The 27,060-nt window shown below is 44.9% G+C and overlaps 2 protein-coding genes and 1 long non-coding RNA gene across 13 annotated transcripts in view; 2 read left to right on the forward strand and 1 right to left on the reverse strand.

The window, feature by feature from the left end:
- EIF2AK4 (eukaryotic translation initiation factor 2 alpha kinase 4) overlaps positions 1-2,412 on the forward strand; it is a 100,090-nt gene extending 97,678 nt beyond the window's left edge. For all 11 annotated transcript variants that reach the window (XR_011997333.1, XR_011997332.1, XR_011997330.1 and 8 more), the window contains 2 exons: positions 1,563-1,681; positions 2,193-2,412. Coding sequence is in view for 8 of the 11 variants with exons in the window: in XM_025998445.2 (XP_025854230.2) it covers positions 1,563-1,681; positions 2,193-2,250 (177 nt within the window). In the remaining 3 variants the exon portion in view is untranslated. The remainder of the gene's footprint in view (positions 1-1,562; positions 1,682-2,192) is intronic.
- Positions 2,413-8,560: 6,148 nt separating this feature from the next.
- On the reverse strand, positions 8,561-13,829 carry SRP14 (signal recognition particle 14). Its single transcript, XM_025998452.2, has 5 exons — positions 13,659-13,829; positions 13,435-13,507; positions 12,816-12,928; positions 10,951-10,983; positions 8,561-10,474 (listed from the first exon to the last, which is right to left on the reverse strand). The coding sequence occupies exons 1-5, from the start codon at positions 13,680-13,682 to the stop codon at positions 10,385-10,387; spliced, it is 333 nt and encodes a 110-aa protein (XP_025854237.2). The 5' UTR covers positions 13,683-13,829; the 3' UTR covers positions 8,561-10,384.
- Positions 13,830-13,833: 4 nt separating this feature from the next.
- LOC140595608 (uncharacterized) lies at positions 13,834-17,979 on the forward strand. The gene is made up of 2 exons (XR_011997334.1): positions 13,834-16,944; positions 17,140-17,979. It is a non-coding gene; the product is annotated as an uncharacterized lncRNA (long non-coding RNA).
- Positions 17,980-27,060: the final 9,081 nt, after the last annotated feature.

The following is a 27,060-nucleotide window of genomic DNA, read 5'->3' on the forward strand; positions in this document are numbered from 1 at the left end:
AATGTGGAGAAATAGGAACCCTAGTACACTGTTGGTGGGAGTGCAAACTGGTGCAGCCACTGTAGAAAACAGTATGGAGGTTCCTCACAAAGTTAATAATGGAGCTAGTCTACAATCCAGTAATTGCACTACTGGGTATTTACCCCAAAAATAGCAAACACTAATTCAAAGAAATACATGCACTACTATCTTTACAGAAGCATTATTTATAATAGCCGAATTAAATGTCCACTGATAAATGAATGGATAAAGATGTGGGGTGTTTGTACACGTGTACACACACACACACAAAATTATGCAGCCATAAAAAAAGAATGAAGTTCTGCCATTTGCAACAACATGGATGGAGCTAGAGAGTAGAATGCTAAGTGGAATAAAGCTAGAGAAAGACAAATACCGTATGATTTCACTCATGTGGAATTGAAGAAACAAAGCAAATGAGCAAAAGAATAAAAGATAAACCGGGATCCCTGGGTGGCGCAGCGGTTTGGCGCCTGCCTTTGGCCCAGGGCGCGATCCTGGAGACCCGGGATCGAATCCCACATCAGGCTCCCGGCGCATGGAGCCTGCTTCTCCCTCCGCCTGTGTCTCTGCCTCTCTCTTTCTCTCTGTATGACTATCATAAATAAATAAAATTTAAAAAAAAAAAAAAAAGAATAAAAGATAAACCAAGAAACTCTCAACTACAGCCAACAAACTGATGGGTAAAATAGGTGATGAAGATTAAAAAAAGTACACTTCCCATGATGAGCATGGAATAATGTACAGAACTACTGAATTACTGTATTTTACACCTGAAGCTAATAATACTGTATGTTAACCATACTGGATTTAAAAAAAATTTTTTTTAATGGGTAGTCCTAAAAATTTGAATTAGCATTCTTAATAGCAAAGATAACAAACTATAATCACAGCTACAGGTGATTTTTTTAAGCATCTTATTAAAGAATACCTTTTCTTTTTTTTAAGATTTGATTTATTTATTTGACGGAGAGAGCACAAGCACGGGGAGCAGCAGGGAGAGGGAGAAGCAAGCTCCCTGCTCAGCAGGGAGCCCGATGCAGGGCTCAATCCCAAGACGCTAGGATCATGACTGAGCCAAAGGCAGAGCTTAACTGACAACCACCTAAAGAATACTTTTTTGTCTATCCAGAGTATTTAGTCAGAGTGAGTGAGATGAAGAAAAATTTCATATATTTTCTGTTGTCTTGTAAAGCAGCATATATATATCCCTGTGCTGGCAGTTACAGCTTTATGATCCACTCAAATGGAGGCACACAGAGGTTTGTTTACATTTTATACACAATAAATTGGTAGAAATAACTACTAAAATCACAGTAGCACACTATGGTTACAGCATTGCTAATCAGGACCTAATAAGGAGTCTTGTTTTAAATAAAATTGTTGCTTCAAAGGAAGAACCCCAGCAGCCTCATCAGTTTTCTCTATAGCTGATTTTTTTAGTACACTTAACAATGGCATTGACATTTCATCAGTGACCCAAGAAAAGCCAGTTAACAAACACTAGTACTTGTTATTAAATCTTATCTATTTTTTCCTAGTGGGATGCTGATGAACAGGCATTTAACACAACTGTGAAGCAGCTGCTGTCACGCCTGCCAAAGCAGAGATACCTCAAATTAGTCTGTGATGAAATTTATAACATCAAAGTAGAGAAAAAGTAAGTTTTCACTGAGCTATTGCAAGTTGCAACATGGGTTAAAACTAGAGGGTTTTTTTAAAGTGACACATTGTCTTGTTGAGGTTTGGTGGCTAATAAGCCATTAAATTAGAATTGCACCAGATAACCAAGTAAATCTTGTTCAGGACTGTGAATCACAGTCATGATTTATCAATAACAAAACATAGCAGTGCCAGAAGTAATTATCCCACTTAAAATTTTCATCACCTAGGTAACTCCTAGGAATGTCTACATGAATGGGAATTGCTGTGACTGCTTTGCTGTATGTATGTAGGTCCTCACGTCAGAATGCCAATCATTCATATCACCAGTGGTCCCCTTATGTAGAGCCTTACATACAGACCTATGCCAGTCAAAGCTTCTATAAGATGTCATCTTTCTCAGTCACTAGTCTTCCATCTTTTTTTTTTTAAACAATACTCTTACAGTTAAATGTTCTAAAAATAATTTGTTAACCCCTTATATTGATCCTACTTTTTCTCTTTTGCAGGGTATCTGTGCTATTCCTGTATAGCTACAGAGATGACTACTACCGAATCTTATTTTAATCATAAAGAATAGTCATTATCTTGTTCTAAGATAGGAGCTTATACTATGAAATGTTGTACATTCATTGTAATTTTAACTTTACATTGTAAGAAGCTGTCCTACAAAGTTGAGCTTTGTAAGTTTTTCATGTGTAATATATAAATTTATCTTTTTGAATATAATGCTTTCATGTATCTGCTTTTAAGTTGCAAATCTGTTGACACCAAAGCTTTTGTGGAGCTAGAACACAACAGCCATGTTCTTCCCTTATTTCTAATTACTAAGCACATGAAAATGCCCAAACCACCCCAACATATCAACCCAAAAGGTCCCCATCAAGATACATAGTAATTAAAACAGCAGAAAATAGTAATAAAGAGAATTTTAAAAGCAGCAAGAGAAAACTGTTACATACAAGGGAAACCCCATAAGCTATCAGCTAATTTTTCAGCAGAAACTTTCAGAAGGGTGTGCCATGATACATGCAAAGTACTGATAGAAAAAAAAAAAAAAACCTGCAGCCAAGAATACTGTATCCAGCAAGGCTATCATCCAGAGTAGAAGAAATAAAAGGTTTCTCAAACAAAAGTTAAAGGAATTCATGACCACTAAACCAGCCCTGTAAAAAGTTTTAAAGGGAACTCAATGGACAGGAAAAACTATTGTAGACACAAGAAAAATAGGAAGCACCAAAGTGATAAAATTAAGTATATCTGTAAAAATTAATCAAGGGAGGAAAAAAAACCAAAAAAATTAGTCAAGGAAGTCACAAAACAAAAGGATATAAAATATGACACCATATACCTAGAATGTGGTGGGAAGAGGAGTAAAGAATGGGTTCAAATTTAAGTGATTATCAACTTAATGTAGATTGCTATATGTGTAAGAGGTTTGTTACTAACGTAATGGTAACCACAAAGCAAAAACTGGTTAACAGATATACGAAAAATAGAGAAAAGAATATCACTAAGGGAAGCCTCCAAACCATGAGAGAAGAGAGAAAGAGAGGAAAGAAACAACTACAAAAACACCCATAAAATAAAACCATACATAAGGGACGCCTGGGTGGCTTGACTGAGCATCTGCCTTCAGCTCAGGGTGTAACCCTGGAGTCCCAGGATCAAGTCCTACGTTGGAGTCCCTGCAGGGAGCCTGCTTCTCCCTCTGCCGGTGTCTCTCATGAATAAACAAAAAAAATATTAAAAAAGAAAACAAAATATATTAGAAAAAAAGGGGGGAACCCTTTTACACTGTTGGTGGGAATGCAAACTGGTGCAGTTACTCTGGAAAATAGTATGGAGGTTCCTCAAAGAGTTAAAAATAGAACTACACTATGACCCAACAATGGTACCACTAGGTGTTTATCCAAAGGATACAAAAATGCTGATTTGAAGGACCACACACATCCCCATGTTTTATAGCAGCACTATCAGCAATAGGCAAATTATGAAAAAGCTCAATTTTCCACTGACTGATAAATGGATAAAGAAGATGTGGTATATACAAACAGTGGAATATTACTCAGCCATCAAAAAGAATGAAATCTTGCCATTTGCAAAATGTGGACAGAACTAGAGTATATGATGCTAAGTGAAATCAGGCAGGGATCCCTGGGTGGCGCAGCGGTTTAGCGCCTGCCTTTGGCCCAGGGCGCGATCCTGGAGACCCGGGATCGAATCCCACATCGGGCTCCCGGTGCATGGAGCCTGCTCGTGTCTCTGCCTCTCTCTCCCTCTCTCTCTCTCTCTCTGTGTGACTATCACAAATAAATAAAAATTAAAAAAAAAAAAAAAAGAAATCAGGCAAAGAAAGACAAATATGATTTCACTCATGTGGAATTTAAGAAACCAAACACATGAACATAGGGGGAAGGAGGGAAAAATAAGATAAAAAACAGGGAGGCAAACGGTAAGTGACTTTCTTTTAAAATTTTTATTTACTTGAGAGTGAGAGAGAGAGAGAGAGAGCACAAGTCCAGGGAGAGGCAGAAACAGATTCCCTGCTGAGCAGGGAGCCTGACGTCGGGCTCAATCCCAGGACTCCAAGATCATGACCTGAGCCAAGGGCAGATGCTTAACCAACTGAGCCACCCAGGTGCCCCAAACCATAAGTCACTCTTAACCATAGAGAACAAAGTGAGGGTTGCTGGAGGGGAGGTGAGTGGGGTGATGGGCTAAACGGGTGATGGGGATTAAGGGGTTCACTTGTGATGAGCACTGAGTGTTATTTGTAAGTGATGAATCATTAAATTCTACTCCTGAAGCGAATTTTACATTAATATTTGTTAACTAACTTGAATTAAAAAAAAAAAAAAAGATTTTATTTATTCATAAGAGACAGACAGAGAGAGAGAGAGAGGTAGGGAGCCCAATGTGGGACTCAATCCCAGGACTCTGGGATCACCACCTGAGCCAAAGGCAGATGCTGAACTGCTGAGCCACTCAGGCATCCCAACTAACTTGAATTTAAATAAAAATATGTAAAATAGCCGTAAGTGCATACCTATCAATAATTACTTTGTAAATGGACTAAACACGCCCATCAAAAGACAAAGACATGATAGAATGGATAAAAAAGCAAGGCCCATCTACATCCTGGCTCCAAGACACTCATTTCAGACCCCAAAACACCTGCAGATTGAAAGTGAAGGGATGGGAAAGTACTTATGCAAATGGAAGTGAAAAGAAAGCTGGGGGAGCCATCCTTGTATGAAACAAAATAAACTTTAAAACAAAGACCAGTAGGGCACCTGGGTTATATCTGGGTTATTGACTGTCTGACTCTTGGTTTTGGCTCAGATTGTGATCTCAGGGTTATTAGATGGAGCCCTGTGCTGGCCTCCGCACTCAGCATAATCTGCTTGGGATTCTCGCTCCCTCACTCTCCCCCCGCCCCCCCAACTCCACAGTCTGTCTGTTTCTGTCTCTCAAATAAATAAATCTTTAAAAAAAAATTAAAAGATTGGGACGCCTGGGTGGCTTGGGTTGAGCATCTGCCTTCGGCTCAGGGCATGATCCCAGAGTCCCGGGATCGAGTCTCACAGTGGGATCCCTGCATGGAGCCTACTTCTCCCTCTGCCTATGTCTCTGCCTCTCTGTCTGTCATAGATGATAGATAGACAGACAGACAGATAGATAGATAGATAGATAAAGAAAAAGACTGTAACGAGATGAAGGGCACTACATAATAATAAAAAAGGGACAATCCAATAAGAGGATATAAGTATACATACACTTAACATGGAAGCTCTAAAAAATCAGGTAATAACAAAGGAAGTAATCAATAGTAATACATAACAGTAGGGGACTTAACACCGCACTTACATTAACAGATAGATCATCCAAACAAAAAATCAACAAGGAAACTAGTTTTGAATGATACACTGGACAAGATGGATCTAATATATATTCAGAACATTCATTCCACCCTAGAACAGCAAAATACACATTCTGCTCAAGTGCACATGGAACACTCTCCAGAATAGATCACATATCAGGCCACAAAACAAGCCTCAACAAATAAGTTACACTATGCATCTTTTCCAACCACAGCACTATGAAACTAGAACTCAACTGTAAGAAAAAATCTAGAAAGAGCACAAATGGAAGTTAAAGAACATGGTACTCAAACAGGGCTTTGGGGTCAACCACAAAATCAAAAAGGAAATTAAAAAATAAATGAAGACAAATGAAATAAAAATATGGGGCACCTGGGTGGCTCAGGTCCTGATCCTGGGGTCCTAGGATCGGGTCCCACATCAGGCTCCCCATAAGGAGCCTGCTTCTCCCTCTGCCTATGTCTCTGCCTCTCTCTGTGTCTCTCCTAGATAAATAAAACCTTTAAAAAGAAAGAAAATGGATAAAAACCTGTATGATCATTTCAACCAATGCAGAAAAAAGGAGTCAACAAAGTACAACACCTATTCATGGTAAAAATCCTCTCAAACTAGGTTTAGAGGGAACATACTTCAACATAATAAAAGCCATATATGAAAAACCCACAGCTAACCTCACACTCAATGGTGAAAACCTGAGGACTTTTCCTCTAAGATCAGGAAAAAGACAAGGATGACTACACTCACCATTTTTATTCAACTTAGTACTAGAAGTCCCAGTCGCAGCAGACAAAAAAAGAAATAAAAGGCATCCAGATTTGTAAGAAAGTAAAACTTTTTGTAAAAAAAAGATTATATTGGGATGCCTGGGTAGCTTAGTAGTTGAGCATCTGCCTTCGACTCAGGGCATGATCCCGGGGTCCTGGGTTCGAGTCCCACATCAGGCTCCCGCCATGGAGCCTGCTTCTCCCTCTGTCTGTCTCTGCCTCTCTCATAAATAAATAAAATATTTTTTAAAAAATTAGGGCAGCCCCTGTGGCGCAGCGGTTTAGCACCACCTGCAGCCCTGGGGCGTGATCCTGGAGACCCTGGATTGAGTCCCATGTCAGGCTCTCTGTATGATGCCTGTTTCTCCCTCTGCCTGTGTCTCTGCCTCTCTCTCTGTCTCTATGAATAAATAAATAAAATCTTAAAAAAAAATGTATTAGAGAGAGCAGCATGCATTGGGGTTGGGGGGTAGGAGGGTGTGAGGGGAGGCAGAGGGAGAAGCAGACTTCCCGCTGAGCAGGGATCCCAATGTGAGGCTCAATTCCAGGACCCTAGAATCATGACCCGGGCCAAAGGCAGATACTTATCCGAATGAGCCACTCAGGTGCCCCAAGAAAGTAAAACTTTATTCACTACTTGCAGGTGTCACAATACTACTATATACAGAAACACCTAAAGACTCCAACAAAAGACTACTAGAACTGATGAATTCAGTAAGGTTGTAGGATACAAAATCAATATACAGAAATCCCCTGAATTTCTATATACTAACAATGAAGTAGCAAAAAGACTAAGAAAACAATCCCATTTACAACTGCACCAAAAATAACAAAAATACCTAGGAATAAAGAAGGTGAAAGATACCAAGGAGGTGAAAGAAACTGAAGATGACACAGATGGAAAATATTCCATGGATTGAAGAACAAATATTGTTAAGATGTCCACACAACCCAAAGCAATCTACAGATTTTTTTTTTAAAGATTTTATTTATTTACTCATGACAGACACACAGAGAGAGACAGAGACACAGGCAGAGGGAGAAGCAGGCTCCATGCAGGGAGCCCGATGTGGGACTCGATCCCGGGTCTCCAGGATCAGGCCCTGGGCCGAAGGTGACGCTAAATCCCTGAGTCACCCGGGCTGCCCGCAACCTACAGATTTAATGCCATCTCTATCAAAATACCAACATTCTTCACAGAACTAGAACAAATAATTCTAAAATCTGTATGGAACCACAAAAGACCCCAAAATAACCGAAGCAATTGTGAAAAAGAACAAAAAATCTGGACGTACCACAACCCAGATTACTACAACTTTGTAAATTGTTACTTTGTTACAACTTTGTAAGTTGTATATATAGTACAGACAGTATAGACATACAGATCAATGGAACCATATAGTACAGACAGTATAGACATGCAGATCAATGGAACAGAACAGACAGCCCAGAAATAAACCCGTTATTATATATTCATTTGATCTTTGACAAAGGAGGCAAGAAAATGCAATGGAAAAAAGTCTCTTTCAACAAATAGTGGTGAGAAAAGTGGACCCCTTACTTACACAATACACAAAAATAAACTCAAGATGGATTAAGGACCTTAACTGTGAGACTGGAAACCACAAAAGTCTGAGATGAGAGCACTAGTAATTATTCTGACATATACGATAGCAACATTTTTCTAGATTTGTTTCCTGAAGCAAAGGAAACAAACGCAAAAAACTATTGGGACTACACCAAAATAAAAAGCTTCTGCACAGCCAAGGTAACAATAAAACTAAAAGACAACCTATGGAATGGGAGAAGATATTTGTAAATGACATATCATATATAGGGTTAGTATCCAAAATACGTAAAGAACTTCTATAACTCAACAACAATCCAAATAAAAATGGGCATAAGACATGAACATACATTTCTCCAAGGATAACATACATATGGAAAACAGACACATTAAAAATGCTCAACATCACTCATCAGGGAAATGCAAATTAAAACCACAATGAGATATATATCACCTGTGACCTGTTGGAATAGCTAAAATAAAAAACATGTGTTGGCAATGATGTGGAGAAAAAGGAACCCTCAGTGCACTGTTGGTGGGAACACCAACTGGTACAGCCAATGTGGAAAACAGTATGAAGATTCCTGAAAAAACTAAAAGAACTGCCATATGATCCAGTAATTTCACTACTGGGAATTTACCCAAAGAATACAAAAACACTATTTCAAAAAGATACATGCACCCCTAGGTTTATTGCAGCATTATTTACAACAGCCAAATTATGGAAGTGGACCCAAGTTTCCATCAATAGATGAGTGGATAAAGAAGTGGTGTAAATATACATAGTAGAATATTACCGTGCCATAAAATGAATGAAATCCTACCGTCTGCAACAACATGGATGGAGCTAGAAAGTATAATGCTAATTGAAATAAGTCAGGGAAAGACATATACCAAATAATTACACTTCTATGTGGAATTTAAGAAACTGAAAAAAAAAAAAAAAAAACTACAGGAAACATACTGATGGTTTCTAGAGGGGAGGTTGGTGGGGAGATGGGTAAAATAGCTGAAGGGGATTAAAAATTCCCTTATCCTGGGATGCCAGGGTGGCTCAGTGGTTGAGCATCTGCCTTCAGCTCGGGGCGTGATCCTGGGGTCCGGGAATTGAGTCCCACATCAGACTCCTTACAGGAAGCCTGCTTCTCCCTTTGCCTATGTCTCTGCCTCTCTGTGTCTCATGAATAAATAAAATCTTAAAAAAAATATAAATTCCCTTTTCCTGATGAGCAATGAGTAATGTACAGAATTCCTAAAACACTATCTTGTACACCTGAAACTAATGTAACATTGTATGTTAACTATACTGGAATTTAAAAAATTTTTATGCAAGTAAATATTAAAAAAAAAATCTAATAGAGATTGCCTAATAACCCATCTTGCAACCTGCTCTCTTAAAAAAAAGCAAATATTCTTTTTCCCCTATCCCAGAAAGAAAATGTCCAAACCAAAGTGCTTAAAGAAATACAGTATCAGGTGTATCTGAGTGGCTCAGTCAGTGGGGCATCTGCCTTCAGCTTGGGTCATGATCTCAGGGTACTGGGATCAAGCCCTGCCATCAGGCTTCCTGCTCAGCAGGGATCCTGCTTCTCCCTCTCCCTCTATCATTCCCCCTGCTTGTGCTCATCTGTCAAATGAATAAATCTTTTAAAAATATACATAGTATCATTTTTAACTTGGAATCATTATTCCTGCTGATTCGGTAGCGTGCTTATCCTTAAGGTGATTAAGCAAAGTCTCAATTAGCTATGAGAACTCATTCAAATTTGCTAAAGGAATGAGGATGTTAAATATACAGCCAGTTGGGAAGAATACCCATGAGATAACACAACTTTTTTATAATACTGTCAGGTTGTGTTTTTTTTTATGATTTTATTTATTTGAGACAGAGAAAGAGAACAAGAGTGAAGGGAGGGGGACAGGGAGATGCAGAGAATCTCAGGCAGACTCTGTGCTAAGCACAGAGCCCAACGTGAGGCTCAACCTTACAACCCTGAAATCACAATATGAGCAGAAACTAAGAGTCAGATGCTCAGGTGACTGAGCTACCCAGGCATCCCCAAACTGTCACGTTTTAAAACCAGTAACCTAGAACACATGGGTAAAGCCTATTCATAAATGTAACACTTAGAATTAGTAATTATTGCCAGAAACTATTAATAGGGACTAGAAAAAATAAATGAGATGGTCAGTGCAGATAAATACAGGTTTAATGATCCATTGTTCTTCACACAGATAACTACAGATCATGATCCCAGGATATATAACCATGCAACACAAACCAATCAACCAATTCTAAAATAAACTTGGCTTCTTACAACTATCCTGTAAACACTGCAGCCCTTGTTCCATCCAAAATGAGCCTCCTCTCACGTGAAAAGTTATCACAGGGGAATGAGAAACCTAGCTTTGTGGCCAAAAGGAAAAACCAAAGGAAAAACAGTATCTGGGTGGTGAACTGGTGAGAGCAGGATATGCAGAGCCCTTCACTGTGCTGCTTTGCTCTTCTTACTCTTGCTCTTTTTGTCCCTCTTCTTCAGTCCATCCATGTTAGCTCTCAATAGGTTTGAGTAAGCCTATAAAAAACACACAGCACGGAACTTAGTGGGAAGGGTTTCAAACTGGTGGAGCAGCTGTCCCAATTTCCATAATGAATTTAGGGTAGTCAATATCAGAAAGCCCACCTATCCGATAAAGCAATCATACCATGGAACACTTGTGTCCTACAGAAAATAGTATAAGAGGAAAACACATTCTTGCACATTATAGCAGCTTCTGACACTTTTTAAGCAAAAGGGGAAAACTGCAGGCAACTTCCTGTTCAACTATACTATAGATAGAACACATCTGAAGCCAAACGCAAAATCTACCTAAAAAAACTAAAAAGGAAGACAATACTAGCATTGAAAGTGAATACTAGCATGAAAGTGAAAGACCCTGGCAGCTTTTAAAGTATCAGCAAAACATAAGAAATATCATTCTTAACCCGGTATTCAATTTTGTGCTTACTCTTGCCCTGAGAAAGGGTGTATAGAGAACACCACAAACTCACCATCTGAAACTTGTTTACTTCTTTGGAGCTCACCTGGAAAAGGAAAAGGAAAAAAAGTGTACTGTTATTACCCATATAGGAATCCTCTGTCTCACCCCAGGCAATAACTCAAAAGCCTCATTAAAACAACATCATCTTTAAAATGTATCTTTCCAACTTTAGGGGTCATAATACCAAACAGCTATTCTTCTGCTCCACTTTGTCTGAGGAAGAAGCAAAGCAGCTCTGCACTTTTTTCCACATGAGAATTGTACCAAGAAGGGAAAAAGGCAGAAGGGGGGGTGGGGGGCTACTAAAGAAGTGAAGTTTCTCACGTCTGACACTTCTTACACACATGGCACTGACTTTCTCCCTGGATTCTAGAGATATCAGAGAACTTCATTTTAATCTTTTGTGCAAGATACATTTAAACTACTCCCTCCTCATCTTATTTGAAACCTACTTTCCATTAATCCAGGTCTATTTAAGCCGAACACAAGCTACCACACGAGAAATTCTACTTCTCAAGATTCCTAAAGTTTTCACATTTCATGATACCCAAGTTTATTTTTTAAAACCACATGAGTTTACTTTACTATAAAAGTCCTCTCAAGATAACTGTAAAGGGAGACTCATCAACTAATTACGGTCTACATTCTCATGAATGTCCTATCCTGATGTGATTAAAGAGCAGTCCTGGGGGATCCGTGGGTGGCGCAGCGGTTTGGCGCCTGCCTTTGGCCCAGGGCGCAATCCTGGAGACCGGGGATCGAATCCCACATCGGGCTCCCGGTGCATGGAGACTGCTTCTCCCTCTGCCTGTGTCTCTGCCTCTCTGTGTGTGTGTGACTATCATAAATAATAAATAAAAATTAAATAAAAATTAAAATAAAATAAAATACTTAAAAAAAAAAAAGAGCAGTCCTGTTCTGCCCCAGCAAAGTAAAAAAGTACATTCAGAATCCAAGAAGCCTGTTGCTTTGCCTTTCTCCACTGTGAAAGGGAACAGTGGGACTGTTGACTAAATCCGTATTCTCTCTGTAGGTTAGTAGCAAGCCTAACATACAGCTACATGTTTGCTACGTCAACCACAAATACAAGTGATTTGTCAGCTTACAAGTAAAATCATGTGGTACCAAGAAACTGACACTGAAGGCCCACCGTGTAAGGAAATTAAAAATCAAATATTTATGCCAATTGCTCCTTCCAGTGCCACTATGAATAAGAATCAATATGCTGGGATCCCTGGGTGGCGCAGCGGTTTGGCGCCTGCCTTTGGCCCAGGGCGCCATCCTGGAGACCCGGGATCGAATCCCACGTCAGGCTCCCGGTGCATGGAGCCTGCTTCTCCCTCTGCCTGTGTCTCTGCCTCTCTCTCTCTCTCTGTGTGTGACTATCATAAATAAACTTTAAAAAATTAAAAAAAAAAAAAAAGAACCAATATGCTAATTTTATTTCCATGAAAGCTTCAGTAGAACCAACAAGTATTTGACTTCTTCAACTTGATTTTGCTCTTGAATCTCCTACTACTAAGGGCAATAAAAAGTGACCCTGATCCCAAGAAACAGCTACACACTTACTAGCCTTTATTTATTTATTTAAATTTTTATTTATTTATGATAGTCACAGAGAGAGAGAGAGAGACAAAGGCAGAGACACAGGCAGATGGAGAAGCAGGCCCCATATACCGGGAGCCCGACGTGGGATTCGATCCCAGGACTCCAGGATCGGGCCCTGGGCCAAAGGCAGGCACCAAACCGCTGCGCCACCCAGGGATCCCTAGCCTTTATTTAAAACAAAAACAAAAACCTGGTTCAGATATGCCCATCTTCGGTTAAGTTCAAGTCTTCTAACTCCAAAATCGTACTGTCAGGAATCCAACTCACCACAGTGCTGATCTTCTTTTTCCCATCAGTAGCTCTTAACAGACACTTGTTGTCTGAGGGCTCAAAGCCCTCTACAGAACCCTTCCTTGGAATGGGTTTAGTTCGACCATCATCTGCATGAAAAATACATCCTGATGAACACAGCCACAAACGTTAACAGGTCGACAAAAAGTTATCAGGTAGGGAAAGGGGTACGAAGACGATACCTAATTTACCCCCCACCGCCCTAGATCTGTTCACTACATCAAGTTTGGCCAGACCTTGGGGAACCACTTGCCACTTCCACGACGGGAACGTAGTAACAGCAAAGCAGATGAGCTCCCACTCATGGTGGCAGGGTTTGGGGTCCTTGCCGCCCGCCCAAAAAAGCCCTCTCTCATTGGGGCATGCTGTAACCAGACGTAGCTTGGGTGGCTAAGGGCTGAGGGTCGCCCGCGCCACGATCCCTAATGCTCCTGTCCCGCAGCCCAGAATATGCCCAGTACAGGAGGAGGAAGGCAGGGCAAGGCCGGGAGGCGCCGCACGCAGACTCCGCCCACGGCTCCAGACCCGGGGTGCCCCGGGGCACCGCTCGGCCTCCCAGCTTCCCTGTGGCCTGGCCGCGTCGACGGCTGCTTACACTTCTTCAGGGTGATGAACACGCTGCCCGACAGCCGGCACTTCTGGAAGAGTCTGGTCAGCTCCGTCAGGAACTGGAACGGAAGCCGGGCCCCGTTAGGCAGCCCCGAATCCTCGTCAAGTCCCGCTCCCTCCCGCGGCAGGAGGCAGAGCCCCCCCCCCCCCCCCCCCACCAGCTAAGCCCCGAACTACATCCGTCCCTCAGCCGGCCAGCTCTGGCTTTACCTGCTCGCTCTCCAGCAGCACCATCCCGGGGCCGCTAGCTCCCAGGCGTCAGCATAAGGCTCCAGCGCCTGGAGCCGGAAGCTTCGCCGCAGCTGGGCGGGACTTCCGCTGTTAGATTGCCCCTCTCTCCCGCCAATCCCTGCCTCCGCCCTCTCGTCGCCCTCCGCCCGCGCCTGCGCTCTGGGACGCCGCCGAGGCCTCGGGCGGCCTGGGATTTCGGCGGCTGCGCGCTCTCTCTGCCAGGTCAGCGCGAGGGAGCGACGGACTGCGAGAGGTGGCCCTGATGGAGACCTAACGTTTTGTACGTTCAGCTGTGTGCTGGGCAAATCACCTAACAGCTCAGCGCTTCCGTCTCCTCAGCTTGTAATAACCGGATCCAGTTCACAGCGTGGTTGTGAAGCGGAAATGGATTTACCACCTGGAACAGGGCCTGGCACGGAGAAAGTGCTCGAAAAGCATTAGCTCTCTTCGTTATCATTGTGGTTTGCTTTATCACTGTGAGCTCCCGAGGCTGCCCTCTGTCTACTCTGAGTAAATGCCGAGCCCAGCTCTAGCAAGAGGGACGGGAGCCCAGACTTAGTTTCATCTCCGGATTCAGACGGGAGCCAGCACCCCAGCCCCGCTCTGCCAGCAGCCAGCTTGAACCCCAGATCTTCTGTGAAGCCAAGCATTTAACCATGCAAGGGGTTTTTACTGAGGGCCTCTTTGCCCGGGCACAGACACTGTGGTAGGAGTTGGGGATACAGCAGGGTAAGTGAAGTTCCCTGGTTTCCTGGAACTTGGGTTAAAGGAAAAAGCAGGAAGTAGGAATAACTTGAGATAAGGATGAGTGCTGTGAACACAACAGGGTGATACAAATGAGAGGTTGGGGTCAGGGAAATCTGAGGAGAGGAGAACTTTGAGCCAAAAGCTAAAAGGACCAGCCGTTCAAAGATCTGGGGCCAGGCAGTGGCGAGAACAAAGGCCCAGAAGAGGAAGCCGTCTTCCCTAGGTCCACAGGGAGGAATGAAGGACTATGGAGAGAGAGCAGGTGACCAGCTCATAAAGGGCCTACAGCCGTGGTAAATTAGGATTTTGTTCCAAACACAAACCAGAAGCTTCTTGTTAAGGAAGTTTTAAAGAGGACAGTGACGATCTAATTTACATTTTAAAAGCCGTCCCCCTCCGCCGTCCCCCTCCGCCGTCCCCCTCCGTCTGTGGTGTGGAGAATGCACTGTAGAATGACAAGGCAGGAAATGGGGAGACCAAACAGAGGGCTGTATTAGCTTCCTATTGCTAATCACCACAAACCTAATGCTTTAAAACAACATGACTTTGTTCTTTTATGCGGCTGGAGGTCAGAAAGCTAAAATCAATGTGTCTGTAGGGTTGCACTGTGTCTGGAAGCTTCAGGGTAGAATCTGTTTCATTGTCCTACCAGAAGCCACCTTCATTCCTTGGCTTGCGGCCTCTTCTTTGCATCTTTACAGCCTCTTACTCCCAGTACATCTTCTACTACTTACTCTGATCCTACTGCTTCCCTCTTATATGGACCTTGTGATTTCACTGGGCCTTTCTAGATAATCTCCCCCATCTCAAGATCCTTACTTTAATCACATCTGCAAAGTCCTTTAAACGTGTAAGATCACATATTCATAGATTCCCAGTATTGGAACATAGACATCTTTGCTGAGCGGGAGGGGATACCACAGAGATTACTGCCAAAGTCCAGGTGCTAGCAAGTTTGCAATCAGACTAGGGTATATTTTGAAAGACTCCTGCACAATTGGATGTGAACATTTACAAGGAAAAAGAAATCGAGAATGACCCAAGGTTTTTTGATTTGATCAACTGGGTGGATGGTGGTGCTATCTACTAGGATAGGAAAGACCGGGGAAGTAAAAAGTTTTGTAAGAAGATGAAAAGTTTTGTTTTAGTCCTGTAATATCTGAAATGCATATTACATGTTCTTTTAGGGTTCCCAGGTTCAAGTCCAATGTCAGCAGGGCAGTGGGAAGGTGCCACATGCATAACACCAAGCATTTCTGATACTATCTACCCAAAGATAGTATCAGAATCCATAGGTTAAAGGTACAGTTCTGTAAGACTGCCCCCTGACCTCCCAGTGCAGGTGTTAGTCACTAGCCCAAAGGTACCAATGACCTCCACCTTAGATTTGATTCATTTGCTATAGCAGCAGGTCAAGGAACTCAGGAAAACACAGTTATCAATTTGTTAAAGGCTATGATAAATGTTAATAACAAGACTTTTTCACTTGTATGGCTCTGAGGTGTTTTCAGGAACTGTGGATGAAGACCAAATATATCTGAGAAGTATATTCTGGTCATCTGAATGACCAAATATCTTTCTTCTATATCGTTGCATTATACATGTCCAAGTGGAACTATCAAATAAGCAGCTGAATATACAAGTTTGGAGCTCAGCAAAGAAATAAAAGTTATACATAAAAATTGAGGTGTCATCTTCATATGTCATAAGACTAGAACCAACAGAAACAGTCTGGTGAATACCCCTCCTATAGGCTTGCCAGCACAGGACCTCTCTGTGATGACCACCACTGTGAATTGCCTCTAAAAAGCCCTGGGTCTTGGTATCACTGGCTCAGAAGTCAGAGTCCTAGTTAGGAGCTCCAGTTTGGCCAACCTTAGGTCTATGCTTGAGCCCAAGTCTTGGGGACAGGTGAGAGAGTGTCTCTTTGACCCTTATATTTTCCTTGCTTTTCACCAAGACCTGCACAATGGGGGATTACAAATAGGCTCAGATTCCAGAGAACCAAAAGCCAGTATAGGTTTACTACACAAAATCAATAGTCTAGGGTAAGAAGTGGGAAAAGGGTGTCAGATATTTGAAAGAAAGTGTGAAATCATCAGAGAGTGAACATATTTGAGATGTGTTTCATATTACCAGAGGATATGAGGGCCTACCTGATATTTGTGTCATGAGTTTAGGTGGAACCAGCCACAGTGCTATGTTGGCCTAAATGATGATTACTGTGCTCTGAACTTCTATCATCCGTTAAACATTGAGCAATGTTCTGTAGAGCAATGAGGTTAGTGCTAGGGGCACCAGGGTGAAGGAAATGGCCCTGCCCTTAAGGAGCATTGGCGGCCACTATTCATCTGGGGCCTCATCAGGATCAGCCTTCAATGTGGACATGTCTCACTCTCAGTCACACCTCAGTTCCACTCGAGAGCCAATAGTCATGCCAGTCATCCTGCATGACACCTCAAGCCTATCCCATGATAGAACAAATCACTCCAGTAATAGAAATACCCAAGTCTACCAGGTTTATTTATTTATTTATTTTTTTTTATGATAGTCACAGAGAGAGAGAGAGAGGCAGAGACACAGGCGGAGGGAGAAGCAGGCTCCATGCACCGGGAGCCTGATGTGGGATTCGATCCCGGGTCTCCAGGATCGCGCCCTGGGCCAAAGGCAGGCGCCAAACCGCTGCGCCACCCAGGGATCCCTAGTCTACCAGGTTTAGCATCACACTTGGTTAACTACAATTCAACTACCGACAGAATTCTTTGGGCTCTATTTTTCTGTGGGAAGTGACCAAGAGCACTTCTTCTGAAGTCCAGTGGGTCTGGGTTCAGATCCTGCCTCTGCTTCCTATAATTGTGTGACCTCAGGTACCTCTCAAGTTTCCAAATCTCTGCATCAGCAAAGATGACAATAATAATACTTACTCATAGATGTTGTAAAGGTTTTATAAAATACTAAATTCAAACTCCTTAGATTTGTTCTAATATGGTAAAGACACAAACATTTAAATTAATTAAAATAAAAGAAAAATTCAATTCTTCAGTCTTTCTAGCCACATTTCAAGGATTCAATAGCCACATGTGGCTTGGATAGTGCAGATACAGGGCATTTCTATTATCATCGATTCTATTGGACAGCACTACAGACTATGTCAATAGCATTGATGCTGGCAGAATGAATGCTCAATAACAGTAATAAACAACAGTGTTATTTCTTATAGACCAGCCACCCACCATCATTTGGACACCACTATCATAATTTCTGCCATTATCCTAATATCACCTATATTATTAGATAAAAATTTTCTTTAAGCTGACTCATACTTAAACAGACTTATATAATATTTTATTTATAAATGGAAAACCAGGGCTGCCCCGGTGGCTTAGTGGTTTAGTACTGCCTTCAGCCCGGGGCATGATCCTGGAGACGCGGGATCGAGTCCCAGGTCAGGCTCCCTGCATGAAGCCTGCTTCTCCCTCTGCTTGTGTCTCTGCCTCTCTCTTTGTGTGTCTCTCATGAATAAATAAATAAAATATTTTAAAAAATAAATAAATGGAAAACCAATATCATTAAATAATAAAAGGAATTGGGATGCTTGGGTGGCTCAGCTGTTGAGCATCTGCGTTCGGCTCAGGGTGTGATCCCGGAGTCCTGGGATCGAGTCCCACATCAGGCTCCCCGCATGGAGCCTGCTTCTCCCTTTACCTGTGTCTCTCACTGTCTCTGTCTCTCATGAATAAATAAATAAATACCTTTTAAAAAACCTGTTATAAAAATAGTAATAAAAGGAATCACAAATATAAGTGCTATGAAAAAAACAACACGGCTAAATCTAAAATTTTTAGGTTAAAAATTTTAAAACAATAAAAGCAATAATTGCTTTTATATTGCAATAAAAGCAAATCACTTTACAAAAATATATATCTGAAAAGAAATTTCTCAATGAGAAAAAAAATGGAAATTTATGACCAATCAGGAATGAAGTTAGCCCACTGAACAATGAAATTAAGAGACTATGTCAATAAGATATGGTTAAATTTTAATGTTTTCAAGCACCCCAAATCCTACCTTGCGATGAAGTTGGCTTTTGGCCGTTGGAGCAGAGGAGTATGTGAGGCTGGGAGCTGGGTCACCGCCTCCAAGTCATGCAGCCAGGCACCTTCCTGCTCCTCTGTCACCCCCCAGGACAACTGGGGAATAATAATAGTTCCAAATCCCCTCCAGCAAAGGCCCAAGCAGCACCAAGAGCAGCACAGAGCCCCCTAGCACAGAACACCAGCATCTACTTGACCAGCCTTAGCTGCTATGGAAAACCTGGAGAGAAAAATCTCCTGTGCTGCTCAGCAGTGTAGGGGCCTAAGGGCCTGAAGAAGTGTCTGTCCTGCTTGTTCCACCTAAGATCATCTTTCCCAAATGCTCTGGTCACGTGTCCCTTCCTCAGACAGACTACAATTTTATTTATTGGTTTTTATATAGGGCTAGGGTTTGAAGTAGGGTCAAGCATCTTATTTAGGTTAAAGTTGATTCATTTACAGATGCAGTTACTCAATGCAATTAAGCTTTAGGGTGCCTGGAATGTAGAGTAAGGGTGATAAACACAGATGCCATGTTCTGGCTGTCTGTGTTTGAATTCCAACTCTGTCTCTTCTTGTCTAAGTGACTGGAGGCAGATTACATGACCCCTGTTAAAAAATAATAATAATAAAAAAGTGAAGTCATGACTCTCACACATAATCAAGATCTATTTACCTTATTATTTTTAGAGAGAGAGCACTTTTGTGTACAAGTGGCAGGGGTGGGGATAGGCCCAGAGGGAAGGGGAGAGAGAGAATCTCAGAGTCCCCACTGAGTGGGGAGACCAGCGTGGGGCTCCAACTCATTCCCTGAGATCATGACCTGCACCGAAATCAAGAGTTGGCAACCCCACCAACTGAGCCACACGAGTGCCCCTATTAACCTTATTGTTAATGAAGGAACCACATAGATAGTGTAACCCATTCAAAGGAGATTCCAACGAGCAGACATATTTATAGAACAGAAATATGAGGGACGCCTGGGTGGCTCAGTAGTTGAATGTCTGCCTTTGGCTCAGGTCGTGATCCCAGAGCCCTGGATCGAGTCCTGCATCAGACTCTCTGCATGGAGCTGCTTCTCCCTCTGCCGGTGTCTCTGCCTCTCTCTGTGTCTCTCGTGAATAAATAAATCTTTTTTAAAAAAGAAAAAAGGTCAGCTCAGGATCAGGGAAGGAAAGAGCGGATTGTGAAAATGCAGCAGGGATTGACACTGGGTGGGTTTGGGTTCAGGGTGACAGGAATGAGGCCCTAAGGCCTAGATCCCTCAGAATCTAGTGGAAGTGGTTAGCCCTGGTGGAAGCACCTTAGAGATGGCTATAGTGGTAGCCGGAGGGAGATGAGGGTGTGTCCTGGGAGACTGTGTGTCCAGCAAATATCCTCCCTGTAGCCATGGCAGTCATACTCCCTGGACCAAATCCAACCAGATGCTTGGAGCTACCATTCTTTTATTGTTTCCTGTCTGTCAATCGACAAGTGTTCACTATGTATCTTCTTGAGACAACACTGGGCCCCAGGGACTTCTGCCTCTGCTTGCGCCACTCCAGTGAAGCCCTGGATCTAGTGTCCTGGAGAGACAGCATGAGAGCACTAGATGGGGGGGTCAGGGACCTGGGTCAGCCATGGGTCCCTTACTTTGTGTGGGACCTTGAGCAAGTTACTTCCCTTCAGCTTCATCTGCATAGTACATACCCCAAAGGGTTGTTTTCGGGTTTTGGTGAGGGAATTCATGTAAAGGGCTGACTCAGTAAGCACCCATAATATGTATTTAAAATCTTTGTCACCATTAGTCAAGGACTTAGACTAGATTGCACTGGTCACTTCCACTTCCAAAATTATGAAAGCTACTGCTTCTCTCCAGAGAGCTCGAGGGAAGTTTCCAGAGCCCACGAATGTCAGCAGCCAGCACTGGCCTTTCCCTTACTCACAGTGAGGTAGAAGTAGGTGGTACCGCCACACCCTTCCTCCAGGTGGGCATCTCAGGGACGAGTGCCCCACTGGGCCCTGCATGCAGCGGCAATTTGGGGCCAGCAGGGGACGCCCTGACCTTGTCAGATAAGCGCAGCTGCTGGCCCGACCAGCCTTCGCAGTGCTGGTCCCATCACCTCAGACCCTAAGCACATCCAAGCCTGCCATTTTTTTCAAAATCACTTCTGCTGAGGCTACAGGTTTCGGTGTAATGGATACAAACTTTCATCAATCATTGAACAGGAACTACTAAAATCAGCACCCACTTGTGCCAGGCACTAGTCTAGGTGCTGGGGTCATGGGACACAGACGGAGCTCTGCCTTAGGGGAGGGATTCTTTTTTTCTCAGGTAATAGCTCACTTCTCTGTGTTGAGAAGTTACTAGGTGCTTAAAATATATTCTCTCTAGAGCCCTCATAATAATCCTGTGAGGTGAGCATTGTTTTATGTTCCTTTTCTGGCTGGAATGAAATGACGTGCCTTGGTCACATGCTAAGAAGAGGTGGAATGCAGATTTCAATCTGGGCCGGTTGCCTTCAGAGCCTCCCACCTGGCTCCTCAGTCTCTGTGCAGAAGAACAGGCAAATGAGCACAGCCTGAAGGCAGCCCCTTGGAGACCAGCCCTTTCAGATGTCCAAAGAGGTGCTGGGAAGCAGGTGGGAGATGGGAAGAGGGAGGGAGATTGGAATTGGAGCCAACTTCTGGCAGAGTAAAAAAACCTGGGACTCTACTCTCTACCTCTCACCATTCCCTCCTTCCTTGTTGGCATGTGTCCATGTCCCAAACCCCGTCTTGATCGCACCCTACCCCACCACCACACGTACTGGCAAAATCCTACCTTCTGCTCCTCCATCCCTGGATTCTAGGCCCAACACAGCATCTTCCAGCTCTCTCTGAAGGAAAGTCACTTCTTTGATCCCTATGGGCCTCCATTTCCTCAACTGTAAAATGGGAATACCTTCCTCCTGCTGCTATGATGGGGTTAAATGAGATCATGTATATAATAGCCCTTCATAAGTGAGAAAGCATGGTAGGAAGGCTGGGTTTCATCATTATTTCCCCCTTCTACTCAGGCAGCGTCCTGAGTACAAATACTCAGTACTCTGAAACACCCTTCCTTCTACCCCCAGCAAAACCCCAGTCTTGGGGCATCTGGATGGCTCAGTGGTTGAGTGTCTGCCTTCAGCTCAGGTCATGATCCCAGGGTGCTGGGATCAAGTCCCACATAGGGCTCCCTGTATGGAGCCTGCTTCTCCCTCTGCCTATGTCTCTGCCTCTGTGTGTGTGTGTGTGTGTGTGTGTGTGTCTCATGAATAAATAAATGAAATCTTTAAAAACAAAACATAACAAAACAAACCCAGTCTGTCACTGACCTCAGCTAGCCATGCAGAGGCAACCCATCTGGTGACTGAATCATGCTAACAGGTTCATGACAAATGGTTACATATGTCACGCTCCATTTTTGGAAGAAACTTAGGCAACATTAAATAAAAACTCTAGTGGTGGGATTTCAAGTGCTGGGATTTGGGGGACATACAAAGGAATTCCCGATACCCTATAGACTATACCCCCTTGGTCCATGTGCCTGGAAGGTCTGCTGTGTACAGAATCTGATGGTGGCATTCATGAAGCAGTGATCTTTAACAGGTTCTCCTCTTCTCGTCAATAATTTCCTTCCTTGCTGAACCTCAGGAAGGAGAGGGACACCACTTCCCATACTATACCAGGGGAAACTGAGACCAAGAACAGCAGGTATGGTTATCACTCAATCAGTTCAAGCCAGGCTTCTTCCTCCTCTTACTTTCATGGGTTTAGTCAGTGGGAGGAGTAGCCCCTACATTCACAATGATTAGGGTCCCAACATTTGAACTTCCTGCCTTGGAAGTCAAGGACAGATAACGATACAGCAAGAGTTTCTGCACAAATTACCCAGGTGTCCTAACTCCCAAAAGTAACAGGCTGTTCATCTCTTGGCCTCTGCCATCATTCATCCTTGATTGTCCAGGGAAGCCCACTCCACTGCTCTGAAAGGCCAACAGATGCAGATTTATATAGGGAAACCCAGACAAACACAATGAACACACTCCCCATCAGCTCTTTTTTTTTCCCCCATCAGTTCTGAGCCAAGTCCTGCTAATGACATCAATGAATCACTGACTTTAGTGAGTCACAATGTCAAACTGCAAGAGGTTCCAAGATCTTTCTAGTCCAACCCATTACCATCCAGTTATTCACAAGTAAGAAAACTGACTGAGGCCCAGATAGGGCGGTAGCTCACCCATGGTCACCAAGCCTGGTAATGGCAAAGTAGAGGCTGGAAGCCCTGCGCCCAAAACCCTGCACTTTGCACTGCCCTTGATACCCCTCTGAATGCCTCATGGAGCTGGGACAGAGGGCAGAAGGAAGGCATGGGTCCCTCATGACTAGCCAAGGGCAGCTCAGGTTGTCTCCTGGCAGATGGGCTCAGTGTCAGCCTAGGCTGTCCCTTGGGAAGCGAAGAGCCTAGGGCCCATCCTCACACCCCCAGCGCCAGGCCTCAGATTAAAGGCCATAGGAGGCAGCTTCCTGCTTGGTCTCCATCCAAGGTCATTTCACAATGGGGGGAAGAGCGCTGGGCTGAGAGTCCCAGATGACTGCTCACCCCACCCCTACTTCAGCCCCTCTTTGACCGCCTGGGGAGAATAAACCAGACCCCTTGTGAAATTTGAGGTGAAGGGAGACTGAGACTGGAGAGCCCCCACTGGTAGTATTCTGGGAGTGGTGCCTTGGAGTCGGGTACCCGGACCACCTGGCAGGTGCCCACCCCTTTCTCTTCTCCCATGCACCTGCGAGCAGTCACACTGGGGAAAGTCTTTGTAGGGCAGGAGGTGCTTCATTCAGGACAGCCCCATAACCCTCTCCTCGTTAGAGGGGAACCTGGAAGCAAGCTGGGAAAGAGACAAGTCCTTGGTCAGCTTTCTCCAATGAGGCATCATGACTAACAGGCAGAAAATCCCGAGGTGGGGAACCCAAGTCGTCATCCTCCTCCTCCTGCCCTAATCTGGGGTGACTGCGATTCAGGCAGCCTGACGGTAGGGTCAGCTCGGAGCTCAGCTTTATAAAGGGATCTTGTTTGAAGAAGGAGTCAGTGGTTAGGGACCCCAATTCTCCTGTCTTTAAGTCTTAAAGAAAAGACAAAACAAACCCAGGTAAAATGTCAAACCACAGAACAAGGTAGCATGAGGTTGGGGCCATGTTCTCTATGCTGGATGGTCAAATCTGGCTGGTGGGAAGGCAGGGGGAATCTCTTGGGGGCCCACAGGATGGGGAGCATGGGTCTGTGGAGATGGTGGGAAAGGCCTCCACGACAGGGAAGGGAAGGCCAAGGCGGGAAGGCACATGTACATTCAAGGGACAGGAACCTGTTGGCCCAGTAATGAGCCTGGAACTGTGCCTGGCTATGAGCACCTTCCTCTGTGCTCTCACTCCCTGAACACGGTCTTTCTCTGTATCTGTAGGATGGGGCTGGCCTACTGAGGGGGCAGGTGACCACATGGAGAGGGAGGGGGGTTGCCGAGGAGCTCAGCCCCGCCTCAAGGAGCCCTCTGACAACAGGAAGCAGCTGCAGCAGGCTCCAGGGCTGTGCTGGTGTCTTGTCACTCTCCTTCCACGCCGGTTGCAGCCCCTGCAGAACAAACTGTTCTTTGAGAAGCTCTGGGGACAGAGGGCCCACACCTGCTCCCCAGGTCGGTTTGGACAAGCCCCCATCCGCCCAGGCTGGGAGCCCACTGGAGCCCTGTTACAGTTCAGCAGCCCCCCTCACCTCCCGCCTGCCTCCTCCTACTCTGTAGCCCTGCTGCAGTTCACTGAGGCAACAAAACCCAAAACAGGAGCTTTGTGGGGGGTCGGTGAGGGGGAGTAGGATTGATTCTTAATAAGGATCTCATCCTGGCAGGAGTGCCTGGGTGACTCAGTTGGTTGGCATCTGGCTTCAGCTCAGGTCATGAACCCAGGGTCCTAGGATTAAGCCTTGCACCAGACAACCTGCTCAGAAACAGGGGGTAAGGGGTGGGGGTGAGGGATCTGCTTCTCCTCTCCCTCTGCCTCACCTCCCTGCTCGTGCTCTCTCTCTCTCTCTCTCTCTCTCAAGTAAAAAAAAGGACCTCATCCTGGGACTTCCAATTATATCTCTAAAATTAGGACCTAAGAAACCAAAATTAATGAGGACCTAAACTCTGGGTCCCCAACTCTGAACTGAGTGTCTGTGGAAAGAATATTGCCTAAGAGTCAAAACTCTGAATTCTAATCTTAATCCCGCCATTTTGTGTGACCATCGACCATCACTGCCCCTGGCTGGACTTCAGTGTCCTCCCTGTAACATGGGGAGCTGGAACTGGTGAGCTCTGAGGTCCTTCCTGTTTTAAAATGTGAGAATCTGGCGCCCCGAGGCAGCTGTGTGCTTGCTGTAGTGATTGGGTAGGCCTTGGGGAGCTAGGACAGATGCTAGGACCAGATGCCAATTGAGGCCTGCAGAGAATGGAACTGGATACAGTTGAGGACCTGAGCTGGGATGGGCTTGGTTCCCCAGATCCCCATGATAAAGAAACGTGGGTCTGTTAGACTGAGAATACCTCAAGAAGAGTTAATTTTATTTTATTTTTTAAAGTATTATTTATTTATTTGACAGAGAGAGAGAGAGCACAAGCAGGGGGAGCAGCAGGCACAGGCAGAGGGAGAAGCAGGCTCCTCCCTGAGCAGGGATCCCCATGCAGGGCTGGATCCCAGGAACCTGGGGTCATGACCCAAGCCGAAGGCAGATTGCTTAATCGACTGAGCCCCCCAATGAAGAGCTAACTTTATGGAGGATTCCCCAATGCTTGATGAAGGGCTAGAATCCTTCCAGATAGTTTGAGTTCATTCCTCATCCCCGATTTGGAATGAATTGGGAGAAGGAACACACTTGAGAGCAGAGGGTGGGGTGTGGGGACAGCAGGGAGGAAAGAGCCCGGCCTGTGCAATGCTCTCCCCGACATATGCGGCTTCTTAAAATTCCTTCAACTGGGGATCCATCCTTTCAGGCCATGGTAACAGCTAAATCTTGCCACCCACGTTTAAATTCTCATGATGGTATAGTTGGTAAGAGCCTACCTTTCTCCGGCCCAGGGTATGCTGGGAGAGGCTTCACGAGGTGGTGGGGACCAAACATCATAGAAGCCAGGCCGTTTCTGAGACCTCTAGGCCCGCTGCCTCAGACCAGCTCCCTGTGGCAGCAACATGGCAGAGGCCTTGGCCTTCCTGAACGTATCCAGTGTACTCTCTGGCCTTCCACACTTACCTCCCAGGCCCCGGCAGCCCCTGAGAAGAAGAGCCCGGCTTGGCTCCCACCGACCTGCTACCTGCCCAGCTTCCGGCGAGTCACACGGCTCTCTGGCCTCCCACCCAATTTCCTACGTGGCTGAGGTGAAAGAGGCTCCGTCTGAGGCTGTTGAAAAAGGAATCACAGACCTAGGCTCTAGGAGGCAGCTTCAGCCCAGGGGGGAGCATGTGGAGTGGAAGGGAGGAGGCAAGGCTGTGGGAGAGGGGAACACGCCAGGCTCTAGGGGCTTTAACCTACCTACAAAGCCACGCGCTGCCAAGACCAATGCTGGCAAACATGCAAAGGGAGAGGGGAGGAGGCCGAGCCAAGAGCTTGTGTGGTGCTTCTCAACTGCGGCCCAGAGCAACGTAGGCATGGGCTTGGCACACTCCCACCTGTGTGTTTGTGCGCGTGTGCCCGCGTGCCCATGGGTCCCCGTACACGCACGTGGGCATACACACGACAAGAAAGCGTGTGTTGTGGCCTTGGGTGTGTGCACTGGCAATCACAAGAGAGAAGATGTCCAAACTCTGTATTCACCAGCAAGGCCCATGGTACTGGGAGCTCGAGAGCCAGAGCCTCCTGCTGCCGGGCCCTTGCTCATACCGAGATGTGGCTTTTCACAGAAAGGGAGGAAGGAGAGAGGCGGAGAGTCCTGCAGTGGAGGCTTCGTCTTCCAGGATGGCTTGGCCAGGCTAGCAGCCTTCCTCCCTGCAGGGCAACCCTCTCCTGGCAGCCAGGGAGCGTTTGAGCCACCCCTTAGCCTGACGTACTCACTCGCCAAGCACCACCTCCAGATACTAGCTGTCTAGCAGGAAGCGGGGACTCCTGCCTACAAGGATGGCCTTCAGGCCACAGCACCTCCAGGACCAAGTCGTGAAGGCGGAGGGCTCTGAAGGAAAGAAAGGGTTTGGAAAAACAAAGGCTCCTAGACTAGTGGATGTGGGAAGCCAGGACAACATTCCAGGCGAGAGGAGGGGTTAGGAGTGCCTGTGATTTATAGGGAAGGTTATAAGGAAGCAGCTTTTGTTGTACTGATGCATCTGACACCAACCGGGTGTCCCGCAATCTGGCTCAGTGTCTGTCATGACACTAACCACCCCGAATGAGTGTCAGATCCCTTAAGTTAAAGGGCAGAGTCCCCAAGACTACTCTCACCTCAGATGCCAGACACCAATGGGGTCCCTGGCTAGGCACACTTTTGTAGGACGTGGCTACAAATTCAGGGTTCCCACTACCCCACCTCATGTCTGATAATTTG

This window comes from Vulpes vulpes, chromosome 15 (assembly GCF_048418805.1).
Source record: "Vulpes vulpes isolate BD-2025 chromosome 15, VulVul3, whole genome shotgun sequence".
Taxonomy (NCBI): Eukaryota; Metazoa; Chordata; class Mammalia; order Carnivora; family Canidae; genus Vulpes; species Vulpes vulpes.

Excerpts from the sequence above, each read along its gene's own strand:
- SRP14 (XM_025998452.2), bottom strand. The coding sequence starts at position 13,682 with ATGGTGCTGCTGGAGAGCGAGCAG. Across the intron at positions 12,929-13,434 it reads GTTCATCACCCTGAAGAAGT|ATGATGGTCGAACTAAACCC; the intron begins GTAAGCAGCCGT and ends TTTTTCATGCAG. Across the intron at positions 10,475-10,950 it reads AAGTAAACAAGTTTCAGATG|GCTTACTCAAACCTATTGAG; the intron begins GTGAGTTTGTGG and ends TGTTTTTTATAG.